The sequence below is a fragment of the Tenrec ecaudatus genome, chromosome X, assembly GCF_050624435.1.
Source record: "Tenrec ecaudatus isolate mTenEca1 chromosome X, mTenEca1.hap1, whole genome shotgun sequence".
Taxonomy (NCBI): Eukaryota; Metazoa; Chordata; class Mammalia; order Afrosoricida; family Tenrecidae; genus Tenrec; species Tenrec ecaudatus.
In genome coordinates, this window is record NC_134548.1 from 155,649,765 (window position 1) to 155,664,862 (window position 15,098).

The window sequence follows — 15,098 nt, forward strand, 5'->3', positions numbered from 1 at the left end:
ATAGTGGGATAAGAGGAAAGTAAAAGGAACTAGAGGAAAGAACTAGGAGACAAAGGGTATTTATAGAGGTCTAAATACAAGCATGTACATATGTAAATATATTTATATAGTATGGTGCAGAAACTGATCTACGTGCATATATTTATAGGTTTCGCATTAAGGCAGCAGATGTTCATTGGACCTCCACTCAAGTACCTCCTCAATGCAAGAATACTTTTTTTCTATTAAATTGGCATTCCATGATGCACACCTTCCTGGCAGGATTGCTGAAGACAAGTGTGTGCATAAGTAAATGTCATGAAAAAAGCTGATGGTGCCTGGCTATCAAAAGATATAGCATCTGGGGTCTTAAAGGCTTGCAGGTAAACAAGCAGCCATCTAGCTCAAAAGCATCAAAGCCCACATGGAAGAAGCACACCAGTCTGTGTGACCACGAGGTGTAGAAGGGACCAGATATCAGCCATCAGAGAACAAAAAATCATTATCAGTGGGTGCCCACCTTCCCGATATGATCACTAAAGACAAATGGGTGCATAAGCAAATGTGTTGAAGAAAGCTGATAGTGCCTGGCTATCAAAGGATATAGCTTTTGGGGTCTTAAAGGCTTGAAGATAAACAAGCGGTCAACTTGTTCAGAAGCAACAAAGCCCACATGGAAGAAGCACACCAGCCTTGGTGACCAGGAGGTATCAACAGGGTCAGGTATCAAGCATCAAAGACAAAAATATTATCATTGTAAATAAGGGTGAGTGCAGAGTGGAGACCCAAAGCCCATCTGTAGACAAGTGGACACCCACCTACTGAAGGGTTGTGGGGAGGAGATGAGCTCATGTTGCAGGGTAGCAACAATGAAACACAACTTTCCTCTACTTCTTAAATGCTTCCTCTCCCCACTATTATGACCCCAATTCTATATTACAAATCTGGCTAGACCAGAGGACGTACATTGGTATAGATAGGAACTGGAAACACAGGGAATCCAGGACAGATGATCCCTTCAGGACCAGGGATGGGAGTAACAATACCTGGAGGGTGGAGTGAAGGTGGGGTACAAAGGGGGAACCTATTACAAGGATCTACATATAACCTCCTCCCTGGGGAATGGACAACAGAAAGTGGATGAAGAGATCGGGAGACACTGGACAGTGTAAGCTATGACAAAATAATAATTTATAAATTATCAAGGGCGCATGAGGGAGGGGAGAGTAGGGACGGATGGGAAAAAATGAGGAGCTGATACCAAAGACTCAATCACAAAGCAAATGTTTTGAGAATGATGATGGCAACAAATGTACAAATGTGCGTGACACAACGGATATATGTATGGATTTTGTTAAGAATCGTATGAGCCCCCAATAAAATTTTTTTGTTTTATTAGGGACTCATACAACTCTTATCACAATCCATACATATACATACATCAATTATATAAAGCACATCTGTACATTCTTTTCCCTACTCATTTTCTTCTTTTTTTTAACCTTTTTAAAAAAACAAATCTTTTTATTGGGGCTCATACAACTCCCATCACCATCCATACATACATCAATTGAGCAAAGCACCCCTATACATTCGTTGCACTCTAAAATTTTTTTGAGAATTTCTGTTCATAAAGACATCTAAAAAAATGGCAACAACAAAACTCAGTCAAAAGGGCAAGTCACAAAATGAGAGAAGATATTTGTGATATAACTCAAACTCAAACTCAAAACCAAACTTACTGCCTGCAGTCAAGTCAATTCTAACTCAGGGCAACCCTAGAGATATGGGGTCTTACACGATACTTACCCTCATGTAATGATCACTGAAGACATGGGTGCAAGAGCAAAGTGTAGTAAAGAAATCAGATGGTGCCCCATCAAAAAGAATAGTGTCTGGGGTCCTTAAAAGCTTGGCTTACAACAAGCAGTCATCTAAGTATAGTGTCAAATAAGTCCACATGAAAGAAGCACACCAGCCTGATAATACAAGGATTATAAATAGTAAAATCCAAGAGCATAGGAAAGAATTGTATTAGAGCTTATATTCTTTTTTTTAAATCATTTCATTGGGAGCTCATACAACTCTTACCACAATCCATACATACATCCATTGTATGTCAAGCACTTTTGCACATATGTTGCCCTCATCATTCTCAAAATATTTGCTTTCTACCTAAGCCTTTGGTATCAGCTCATTTTTCCCCTCCGTCCCCGCTCCCCCTCCCCTCATAAACCCTTGATGATTTATACATTATTTTTATTTTATCCTGGATTCCCTGTGTTTCCAGTTGCTATCTATACCAGTGTACATCCTCTGGTCTAGCCGGATTTGTAAGGTGGAATTGGGATCATGATAGTGGGGGAGACGAAGCATTTAGGAATTAGAGGAAAGTTTTATGTTTCATCGTTGCTAGCCTGCACCGTGACTGGCTCGTCTTCTCCTTGCAACCCTTCTGAAAGGGGGATGTCCTGTTACCTACAGAAGGGTTTTGGATCCCTGAACACCCAGTTTGTAGAAGGCTATTGAAGACAGTGATAGCCCAAAATCCATTTGCAGAGAGTCACCATTCAAAATAAGCCTCCATTTGACTCCCTCAGACCATTAACTAGGAATGTGAGTTGTCTTGCCCTCAGAGTGCACTGAAAAAATGGATTACTACAGATATGGATAAGTTATTTCTCATTTGTTTTCCATTAAAAATGGACTCAGTGTTTATTTTCTTCTAGTTTCTGTTATCTTCTGTTTTCTTTTAGATTGATATTTTTTCTGTTTTATTGTGTTGTCATTGTTGATTTCTTGTGGATTTTCTTTATATGAAATCCAGGATAGGTAATCCATAGAGACAGTAACTAGATTTAATAGTTCCTTACGGTTATGGTTGCAATGGTTAATTAGGAGCTAATAATAATGAATACAAGAATGAATAAGATGTTCCCAGATTTATTGTGGTGATGAGTGCATGACTCTTTGTAATATAAGCCATTGTATGGTATGTGAATTGTATGCCAAAAATTGTTAAAAATACAATTAAGTGCATTTAAGGTATAAAAAAATGATTGCCTCTAAAGGAAGGGGGGGCTTCTAAAGTGTAAAGGAAGGGTTAGTCAGACACCTTGAAGAAGTGATGATTAAACTGAGATCTGAGAGATGAGTAAGAATAGAGACAAGTGACCAGAGTAGAGAAGTATACCAAGTAAGGGAAACAAGATACATGAAGGTCCTGTGGCATGTGACAGATGGTTTAAGAATATAGAAGAGAGCTGACACTGGCCAAATCTTACACTAATCTTACAGCAATGGAAAATCACCTGAAGTTTTCTGAGGTAAAAGTCCAATTACTTGCCATGGCTTTTCTATTCATAGTCTATGTATCTCCCACCAAATGACTTAGTAGGAGCATGCTGATAAGAGTGTATGGACCTAAAATAAGGAGATTGGTTAGCACATCAGTATTTTTTTCTAAATCATTTTATTGGGGTCGCGTACAACTTTTTAAAATCGTTTTATTAGGGACTCATACAACTCTTATCACAAGCCATACATGCATCAATTGTGTAAAGCACATTTTTACATTCATTGCCCAGTTCATCAGTATTAAAGGAACTTTGTAATACTTGTCCAAGGAGGACAGAGGCCAAGGGGCCATATGGCTAAGGCTGAGGACCAGAGGGAAGTGCCTGCAAACATGACAAAGAGGCGCTATGGACCAGAACAGTATCCTTGATAATACTGATTATGACTTGTATCCTAATTCACTAATAAATCATGAAAGTTGTCATGGAGCTCTGTGTAGCCATTGCAACAAATGATCAAACCCCATTGCGGAGTTGAGTGTTGTGGGAGGGAATGAATGAATGAGGGCTACATGGTGGGAATAGGGCTAGTGTGGAGTTGGGTTCTCCTTCCCCTTATGTGTCACTGGAGGTTAGCTATGTGGAGCCCCTCAGTCATATGATGTGGGTGCTGCACTATGTGCCTTGGCCTCTACTGCCTCTCAATGCAGGCATCTCGGATGCGCTCCGCTCTAGGCTCTACTTGTTTAGTGGTCGTGGGATTCTGCTCCTCTCTCCCACCTCATTTCTCACCTTTAGATATGCATTTGTAAAGGCTCTCTCTGACTGCCATGTGGAGGATGGAGCGGAGAAAGCAGACATGAATGCGGTTTACTTTTGCAATGGCCCAGAGTAGTAGCATGAACTGGAATGGCAATAGTGGTGGGAATGAAGAGAAGTGCTACATAGGTTTGAGGGCTATTGCAGAGATGACAGAATTTATTCAATTTACTGACAGATTAGATGTGGGGTTGGCTGCAAGCTTCTACTTTGAGCTACTGGGGTAGGTAATGAAAGGGGAAGAGTGGAGAAGGAGCAAATACGAAAGAGGACTGATGCTAATGAACTGGTTAGATGAAAATAAGATGCAGTTCATATTCTAGTAAGTCAGTATAACATGCTCAGGTCTGAATGTCCATTAAGATACATGTGATCAGTGGTAGAGAAACAGAAGTGTAAAGAACATCATGTACTCTTCTACTGTGATCTATCTCTAAAAATAGTTAACTATCACACTGTTTCTATGTACTAAAAATCCAAATGTATGTTCCCATATGGGTAAACAAAGCAACTGAGTAACCAGCCCCCGAAAACTGTGTACCACAATGTCATGACCTAAATGCTTACTGCAGCCCAGAAGACTGAGGACCACCATCAGAATTTCTATGCTAACATTCCTATAAACTCTGGTTATGAAGACTTAAAGCCACCCAATGTCCACTTTCAGGAAAAACATGAGGTTTTCAACTCCTGTAAAGAGTTACAGTCTTTGAAACCTACAGGAGCAGTTTTATCCTATTCTACAGCATGAGTCAAATTTTGACTTGGTAAGTTTGGTTGGTTTGGTTTTTTGGATGTCTACATTTACCATCCTCTTTTTTTTTTCTTCCTCAATTCTAAATTTGTCGACAGCCAACAGATGACACTAAAGATCAAGGATTGGTTCATCGTCGCAGTTCGAGATAGAACCTATGCCCTCTAAGTAGGCTGGTTCTCTGCTCTCTAAGTACCCTAAGAAATAACCCTGGCCAGTTTCTCAGGTAAGTGCCTCCTCCTGGAATAAGGTGGCTTCCCTAAATTCTGGTGAACTTTAATCTTTGGGTCCCCTAAAGCCCAGCTCACCATTCTACCTCTTCTTAAAGCCGTGTGTGTGTGTGTGTGTGTGTGTGTGTGTGTGTGTGTGTTTGTGTACACACGCAGGGGAAGAATGAGGAGGCACCATAGCCATAGTGAGCTCGTTTTCTCTTCTGAATGCCTACTGCACTTAACTGTCTGCGCCCTTCAAAGGACCGGCACTGATGGCCTTCTGCTTCCTGAACCAGGCTACAAGCCACTAAAAAGCAAGGGCCAGGCTTTCCACACTTCCACAGCTCCAAGTAAGATCCTTTAATCCTTATTATTGCAAACAACATTAATTGTGAAGCTTAAAGAACATCCCCACTGCTTACACAACAGGTGTAGCTTACATAAGCTGCTCTACCCAGCTGTTCCTTATTTGTGACATTTCCCTCCTGGCATCTGCTCCCTGTAGAGCTATACCACTACTGCCCCATTTCCTTATTCTTTTCTCAAATCAGAAGAGACTTGCTAATTCCCATGTATGATAATAGTGAGACAGGTGGAAACTTACTATCTGGAGTGATAGCCTTGGGGTTTTCCATGCTTACAAATCTCAGGAAAACGATAATGGACTAAAATCATATTTATAAATAACAACTTAAAATTAATTTAGTAGGCCAATAATTTCTCCAACTAACTGCTCCCTCTGGTGATGTTCTTCCTATATTGTCTCATGGGCAAAATACTCTTCAATATACCCATTTTTCTGGAATTGTTACCCCGAAGGATAAGTGTTTTCAGCGGCCTGTGCCCTAACAGCCTTGGACAAAATGGGAGGCACTGGTGAGGCAAATGAGGGTGGGGTAGACGGACATCACAAGCAGGGACCGAAGCAAATGCCCACAAGCCAGGACAAATGAAAACCCACGCCCTTGGCAATGCTCCAGAGAGGAAAGCAGCAAGTGTTGACGCTACACTGGCAGAAACATCAATACTTCCTGGCTCCCCCACTGGGCGCATCAATGTCCTACTGGCAGGCTGCTCTTCTGCTGCAAGTGACAAATAGTGAATGTTTGCAACAATATAACACAAAACAGAATGGCATACGCTGCAGCCACATGGCTGTGTGTGGTTGTGAAAAGAAAGTGTGATTGCTGGGAGGCTCGGTTACTTTCAGCCCTGCTGCTGCTGCTGCTGCTGATTAGCTTAATAGCCTTGGGCGAGTCATTTCCCTTTACTGAAAAATATTTCTATATTGTGTTGGTGTTCGGAAGAGTTAGCAGGCATGAGGCTGGTATTCTTAAAAAGACTGCTAAGAAGGTTGTCCCCAGAATGACATCTGGGGAATGAAATGTCAGGAGAGATCCCACCCGCCTCAGTGGCTGTCTCCCGATCCCTAAACTGTGTGTACAAATTACACACACAGAGAAAGAGGAAGTCTATGTTGAAGATTTACATTCCTTCTAGAAGTGCAGAATTTTAACATGTGACCAGCCTCAAACAAAAATCTTTGGCATGGGATCTCTAGGGCACAAGACTTGGCATGGGGTGTGACTTCTCGTTGCTGGGGAGCTTAAGTGTATCCACTGTAAGAGAAATCTTACATGCTGGCACCAGGCTTCTTTCTGTTCACCATGCGCATACCTGTTCCTTTTGTTGATTTTCCTTTTATATGCTTTTGTTGAGATACATTTTAGCCCGGAATATGACTACATGGTGTTTCCTGTGGGTACTCTTAGAATCATCAACCGTGGGGTGATTTCAGGACTTGAAACACAGTTGCAGTAGTACTGATTAGTCTACCAAACACTTCACCAACCTTGTTTACGTGGTACTGTTATTTCCGTTCTATGGATGAAGAAGCCAAAGTTCCCAGAAATGAACAGGGAGTGTGCCCAGAAAATACACATCAGTGTTTTCTAGATTATAGATGGATATTCTCAAATTCTACTGAGGCTAAGAACTGCCACGAGGGCTTGCTAAAAACCTAGGTTCCTAAAATTCATCACCTGAGACTTGGACTAAGTACGTTTGAGACCTTATAATAGACATCCTAAATGATTCCTATGCTAGCCCAAGAACTGCATCTTGAGAAACACATTGACATATATAAATCACAGCCCTCAGTACCCAATTTCCAAAGCTAGGGAATAAATAAGGAGCCGATGGCATTGAGCGTCATGCATTGTACTACTACTACTAATTGTAAGGTCAGCAATTCAAACCCGCCAGCTGCTCTGCAGGTGAATGATGAGGCAAGCCAACCGTGTAAAGAGTTACAGCCACAGAAACCCAAAAGGGGCAGTTCTACCCTGCCCCTACGGAGTCGCTAAGAGTCAGAATCAGCTCGATGGTAGTGAGTTTTCTGGGAAGAAATAGCAGAACAGGAACTTACTCTTACCCTTCTAACAAGGCCAAGGTTCACAACATAAGTGCTTCCAAGTCTCTCACACTCGTTTGCTCTGCCTTCTCTCTACATGTGTCCACCCAGCTGATGCCAAGTGGATATACAGATAAGTACCTTATAGTCCCTGAACGAAGCCCTAGTAACGGCACAAGTTAAAGCGCTTGGATGTTAAGCTGATGATCAATGGTTAGAACCCACCAGCCACTCCTACTTCCTGGGAGAAGGATGTGACACTCAGCTTCCACACAGACTTGACGGCCTTGGAAACCCTGTGGGGAAGTTCTATTCTTTCCTTTTGGGTTGCAAGCATTAGGAATCACCTTGGGTTTTGACCCTTACTGAAGCATCCTGAATCCAAAAAAAAAAACAAAAAACTGCACACTTCCCATGAAGGCTCGAGGAGATACAGTTGCAGCTGTGGTTTTCAAAATAAACATGGTGGCAACGAAGTACATACACTAAGGTGACCAGACTTTAACATCGGTAAAGCGGGACACCAGCAGGGCACCACTGATAAAACTCATACCCTAGCGAAATAGCCACACGGCAACCGAAAACCGTATACCCTAGCTTGTTGTGCATTCTTTCAAAAAATCAGAGGACTTTTTTAAAACGCCGCGGGACGCAGGAAAAATTGTTAAAAAGCAGAACATCTGGTCACCTTTACATACAGTCATGTACTGCATCTAACAAAAAAATTGGGAATTTGCTTGTAAATTTAGACGTTGGGGGATGGTATAGTGATTATAGTTTTCTATGAATGACTACAAAAGGGCAACAAGTTAAGACTCCCTTTCAGGTGAATAGGGAAAGCAGTCTCAAATACAGGCTTTATTTTAAAGAAGGTCTGACAGTATTTTCCCCTTATTTAGAATAAGCATGGTGTTGGTTTGTGCACTGAAAGAAAGCTCTGCAGTTATTAGTCCACTGTGAAATGCATGAACTTCTCAGTTGCTGTTTGCCTTAAAAACCAATTGTTTTTCACCTATTAACCCTGATTCTCAGCCTGTGCTTGCAATTCAGTTCAAAACAATTCACTGGGTATTTAGTAAGCACCTACTATTTACCTCAACTCATGTTATGCCTGCCACCAATGTACTATCAAGTACACTGCTCTAATTGTCCCAAGAATAGCTACATGAAGAGGTATGGAATGGGGAAACAACGCCAACTAATGATTCAAACAATATGAAACAGAGGCGGCTAAAAAGCAGATAATGAAATCTCCTGAAGTAAAAAGCAGTCTTCATCACCCTCTCCTATTTAATTAAATAGATCTAGGGCAAAAAACGAATGACAATCTAAACTTCATAAGTGCACAGTAACCTCCTAGAAACCTGGATCGCCATCACCCAGCATCTATGAACCAGAGAGAATCCAGAAGTCAGCTGCACCCACAATCCATCCATGGACCGCAGTAACTGAGACGTTCTGCCTGCCAATGTGTTGGCATGGGGCATCCCTCGCCCATCTCAGCAGTGCTGAGCACTCATTCATCATCACGCCGCAGCAGTTTTAACATATGCTGCAGTCTTGCTAATATGTTTTACAATCACTGGTGATCTACCCTTCTGCCTGGCCAAGAGGGTGAGTGCTCAACGAAGGAAAATGAACTTGAGCAGAGCACCCAATTCCACTTAGGGGCACATAGGCCCTCCCTCCACCCAGTCAAGTAATACCCCCAATCTCAATGATTTGGGATGGAGATCTATACAAAGCACTACAGATGTGCACGAAGTGCTACCATCTCAAAGAAACAACATATTTTTATTTTGTGTCCAAGTCTTCATCCTTTTTGAGAAAAAACTGATCAACTACGCTAGACAAGTTGTCAGTCATGAAGATGTTTTTCCATCATTCAGCAAACTAGAATTTGAACTGACTCAACAGACTTGTTTGCACATCCTGCAGCGACAAGGAAGTGAATTATGGTTCTTTCCGAGACCACTGGCCAATCTTCACCTCCAAAAATGCCCAAACCCACTGTAATCGAGTAGAATCCAGCTCACGGGGACCCTACAGAACTTGCTTCCTAGGGTTTCGGAGACTGTAAATCTTTATGGGAGCAGACATCCTCGTCTTTCTCCCTCAAAGTACACCAGGGCTCCCTCAGATTGTGCAGATGGTGGTCAATTGTCAGCTTGAAGCCTGAAGGGTTAAGAAAAACAAAACATTCATGGTAAGAATTGCAACAATTTGAAAATAGCTTCACCTGCCAGAATCTCACCTCTGCTAAAAGTCAATAGCTGTTGGTGGGCTGTTGAGGGGATTCCTACTCAGGGAATCCCTTGTGACAGAGTAGACTCATTATTTAGGGTGAACCGTTTTAACGAGAAGTCAAGCTTTCCACAAACTACAACGGGGCTTGTCCTCCTCCCCCTTCTACCTTTGACTGATTGAGCAATGTAAAACACCAAGTGTCCCCAACGTACTTTCTATTTATGCTTATGACTATTGCTATTAAAAGCCTTTAGTGGATATATTGACTGCCTGCCTATACATTAGGTAGTTTTCAAAGCCCTTAATGGACGTTTAAGAACCCCTGGTGGTGCAGTGGTTGAGCACTTGAAGCCACTCAGCAGCTCCAGAGAAGAAAGGCCTGGTGATCCACTTGCAGGAAGATTTTTGAAAAACATACACAAAAGACACCATTGCCAGAAAGTTGATTCAAGCATCTGTGACAGAGTGTAACTGACCTGTCAGGTGTCCAAAGCTGTATGGTAGCCAACTGTCACATTCCTTTACCCACGGACAATCTGGGGGGGGGGGGGTTCAAACTGCCAACCTTTGAGTTTGCAGTCAAGCGCTTTAATCTCTGCATCTCCATAAAATTCTCTCCCACACTGATTAGTGGAGCGACACAAGTTTTGTTTGTTTGTTTGTTTGTTTTGAACCCACTGATACTGAATCAATTCTAACTCACAGCAACCCTCTAGAACATTGAATAACTATGCCATAGGCTTTCCAAGACTACAATTTTACAAGAGCAGGCAGTCTCACCATTCTCCCATGTAGCAGCTGATGGGTTTGAAACAACAACCTTACAGTTGGCAAGGTAAGCTAACTTGTTAGCAGCCCCAATGCTTGGCTCAATACACCACCAATGGCTCCATACAGGTTAAAAGACAATTCAAACATGATAAAAATGTTACATTTAAATAGGGGAAGTTCCAAGAGTAAAATCCAGCCATGTGCAAGACACACAGATCAACTGGAATATTTACATAAACTAAAATATTACATTATGTATTTATAGATTTATTTTCTAAATAGAATTTTTTTAAAAAAATAAATATTTGCCACGCTCAGAAATGTTGGGTCAAGGTTACTAGTAAAGTGAAACAGAGAAAGAAAAAAAAAGCTTAATCACCCTGATAATGCAAAGAGAAAACCAAAACCTTGCTCCTGGAAATGCATGCGCATGCACACACGCACACACACAATTACCTTAATGATTTTGTTAATTGCCTCCCTATTCTGCTTCACTAGACCAGCCTTGCTGAGGATGCAAAATAACAAATTAGCTCTTGAGTTTCATTAATTCAATAGGTCTTATTTTGAATTTGCATCCTACCCTATGCAGTTTAATTTCTCGCCAACGAACCCCAGGCATTTTTGGCTGGTGAGGCTTGTACATTGCATGCTTTAGGGAACCAAAGCAGCTCACTGAGAGCGCCTAGAATCTGAGAATTAAATTTCCTGGTGGCCTTCAGTAGTTGACACTTGGAAAAACTTCCATGTATCAATGATCTAGAAATCCACAGCTCATAAACATCACTCACTGCGCCAAGCTAACCTGACAGGCTGCTTCCTGCTTGACCACACCCCAAATCGACTTTTTCCAGAAACGTTTGGTCCAAAATCCATACCATGAAATAATTTAGTTCTCAAAAAATACAGGGAAATTATTGTTGATTAGACACTCAATAAATCTTTAAACTCACATGAAAAGCCACTATAATCATTAGGAATTTGACTGAAGAAAAAAATGACAAGGTAACATAAAAATGCATGCCCTTAAGTCTCAACTAGTCCAGACTTCCAATTAAAGAAGCCTTTGACAGAAAAAATTTATACAGCCAGAACTATAATTTATTTATTGCATTCATGGAGAGTGGAGATATTGACTAGGAACAGGCAGTGGATGTTTTTATTACTCAGGTATCTGGCTCTTAAATCTTTTACGGACAGCCCTGGATACTTAAATCCTAAAATCCCACACCAAATCTACCAATTCCTTTGTACCACAAAACTGTCCAAAGGAGCATCATAAAACATCAGAAGGAAAGGAACACACAATAGCAAAGACATGGAGGCATGTCTTTTAGAAATATAACACAAAGCACTATTTCTTTAAGGTTGAGGTTGGAGAACCTGCCAAAATAAATGGCATTTTTCTTCAAGCAATCCAGCAACTACTACTGAGCCACTGAAGATGAGGCTAACTCCTCAGACAGACTCACTCCCTATGTCTGCTGTCACCTGGAAATCCCTCCTCTCTCAGGCAGCTGTCTAGTTGTCAATGACCAGACACTGCCATCAAGACCACTGTAATCCAGTTCCAACATCAGGTACATGACACACACGATTCGGAATTAACAGCCCCATCTCTAGAATGTTAATGCAATCATGATATAGCACTCACCTGGGATTATACTAATCTATAGTCTCCCCAGTCCAAACTAAATCTTAAATTGGAGTCCTCTAATGGTTGAACGGGAGCCCTGGTGGTACAGTGGTTAAAGCACTCAGCTGCTGGCCAAGGGGTCAGCGATCAACCCCACAGGCCAGCCATTCCCTGGGGAGAAAGATGAGGCCATCTGTTCCCCTAATGATTTACCACCCAAGGCAGTGAGTTCCATTTCATAGTGGTTGAGACGAGAGGGACCCTCCAAGAGTCTCTGCCAGGCAAAAGATGAGGGCAGCAGATGGCTAACTGGACCCAAAGGGAGCAAAACCGTGGTTCCCTGAAGTCTTCATGCCACCCTTTAGAAGTATCAGGGAGCAGGTTCCGTCAGTGTGGTCCCTCTGCAGATTCAAGCCCAGCCCTCGGCCTAGGGCTCAGCTACAACTCCAAACCTTACTGCACTGAGCGGTGCGAGACTTACCATAGTCATGGTGGAGCAGGCCAGTGTGAGCGCTGGGGTATTCGGGCCGCAACACGGAGGTTTAACAAAGCTCGCTTCAGGTCGAGTGTAAGGGATTCTCTGCAGAGACGCTGGAGGATGCACAGCACTGGCCTCAACCCTGCGGGCTGGCATCTCCACAACTGCTGCAAATTGTACTGCAAGCAGGGCTTGGCGGGCCAGCCCGGCTTCCCGACCAGGCTCCCGTGCACTGCAGATCGCTCTCAGCCAAAGGAGCCTGGAGCCCAGCACTTGGCGTGCTCGGTCCGTTTTTATTTTCAAAACGGAATGTCAGAAGCTCAATTGGAAGCTAGTGAATTTAGTATGATCCAGAGGCCAGCCACTTTCCACCACGAAAGCCAGGGGGAAAGGCAAAAAGGGAAAAAATATATCCTTTCTCCGGGCATTCCAAAGAGCACTCCTTGTCACCTTTCCCTTTTAGTCACTGCATCCCGACCCTCCAAGATCACAAGAAGCGATGTGAACTAGAACTCTGAAGTATCTGGCTGTTCTCACCTTCTCAGGGCTCAGGGTGAGAACCCAATTTGAGGCGCTAGTTTTAGGCAGGCATCCAGTGCAAGCGGCTGGCTATGACATTCAGGATCCGCTCTGAGCCACAGGTAACCCCCGACTCCAATTTCCCATTACACGCTTCTAGGAAATAGCCAAGGTTTAGGAAGAAAAATCCCAAAACCCATCTCCTCCCGAATTACTCTGCTAAGGCTAACAACAGTCTTCCTTCTACAGAGGGATGGGCTCCTGGGTCTGTCAGTCCAGGCTCTTTTTCAGAAAGTTTCACACGCAGAAGAAAATACAAGCAAGTGTGAAGAGCTGCAGAGAGACGTTTCGTTAGGATAACCACGGTGGGCAGAAGTGAATGCACAAGTGGACAAACAGGTATCTGAGAGGTGAGGGCAGCGCATAACACCAAGCCTTGGTCATTCGTGACAGTGATCAGATCCTACCTTGCCAGCTCCTCGGGCCATTAGGGAAGTTGCTACAGCGCGCCGCGGAGAGTGAAGGCAGCCCGCCTCCCCGCCCTGCCTCTGTCCCTTCTTAGCGGACATCCCCCAGCCCAGCCCCAGGACACCAGTCACTCCACAGCAGTTGGGGACAGCGCGTCTTCCCCGCCACATTAGCTCGGAAAGGCGCCTCCGTTCGGGGCACTGGGAGGGGAGCTGCGTGTTCAAGGCGTCCCTGTCCTCTTGTCCGCAGCGCCCCCGGACCCCGAGCCCCCGCTGTCCCCGCTCCTCCCGCCGGTGAGACTAGCGACCAAGCGCGCAAAGTTTGGCCCGCCAGTCCGTGGCCGCCTGCCGGCCCCCCGGCCCCAGGGACGGGTCACGGTGCATTTCCATGTGCTTGAGGCACAGGAAACAAAAGAAAGCGGCCGCTCGGAGAATAAAACGCCATCTTCGGCTTGGGGGCCAGCGGGGTGGGGGGGAAGCCCCACAGCCCCACGGCGGCCACGCGCAAGGCGACGGTGGGGAGCCTGGCGGCCCCGCGGGTGGGGGGGAAGGCGGTCGGTCTAAACACGAGGGTCCAGGAAGCGGGCGGGGGCGCAGTAGAGGGCGCATGTCCTCAGGTGCGCCAGGAACCCCCCCAGGGGGCAGTTTCCGGGGCGCCGCGGCGCGGGTACTTACAAAGCGGTTCCAGCTCCAGCGGAACATCGTGTCCAAGGCGGCGGGCCGCCAGCCGCCGGCGGGGCGCTTGGCGCTGCCCGCGAAGGCGCCGTCCACTCACTGCGGCGGGGCCCCGGCGGCCGAGCGCCAGCGGGAGCGGCGCGGAGGGCCGGCCGGGGCGCGCTGGGCTCCTGCGGAGACGGGGCGCCCGGCGGAGCTCCCTCGCGGCCCGCGTTCAGCGCGCCACTCCTTCGGGGTGAGGGCGGGCGCCGCTACCTCCCCCGCGGGGGCCGCTCCCTGCCCCTCGTCGGCCGGAGGCAGCCGCGTCGCGCCGCTCCGCGCGCTCGTCCCGCCGCGCTGGAGAGCCACGGCGCAGTCCGCCCCGAGCCCCACTACCCGGCCGGGCTCCCTGCTTGCCGGCCAGGGGCACCGGGCTCCTCGCGGGCAACACGCCGGGCAGACCCCCGCGTGGGGCAAGGCGGGCGGGGGCTTAGTTACGAAAGCCGCCCCTTCGCATCTCGGAAGGCACGGGCGTTCTCACGGCCCCTGTGTCGCCCCCTCCAGCGGGGCGGCTCGCCCTAGGCTCCTTCGCTCTCTGGCTCTGCCTCCCCACCTCAGCCCTCTTACTTCCACTTTCTCAGAGGTAGTAAAGTCAGGCTTTGTGTCGCTGCTGCTGCGCAGCGGGGCGGGATTTCCCGGCCACCGCCCCCCTACACCCCTCCAGCTCCGCCCCAGCTCCGCCTCCTTCCGGGGCATCCTGGGAGTTGTAGGCGCTCGCTCGCGCCGCTCCGCCTGGTACAGCGGGATGGGAGCTCCCCCTCCCGCCCAGGCTGGGTTTGCCAGAAGAGGTGAA

General features: G+C 45.6%; 1 protein-coding gene across 2 annotated transcripts in view; it reads right to left on the reverse strand.

The window, feature by feature from the left end:
* Positions 1-14,891, reverse strand: part of ATP11C (ATPase phospholipid transporting 11C (ATP11C blood group)) — a 202,989-nt gene extending 188,098 nt beyond the window's left edge. For both annotated transcript variants that reach the window (XM_075538544.1, XM_075538543.1), the window contains exon 1: positions 14,267-14,891. In XM_075538544.1, the coding sequence (XP_075394659.1) occupies positions 14,267-14,293 (27 nt within the window). In that variant the 5' untranslated portion in view covers positions 14,294-14,891. The remainder of the gene's footprint in view (positions 1-14,266) is intronic.
* Positions 14,892-15,098: the final 207 nt, after the last annotated feature.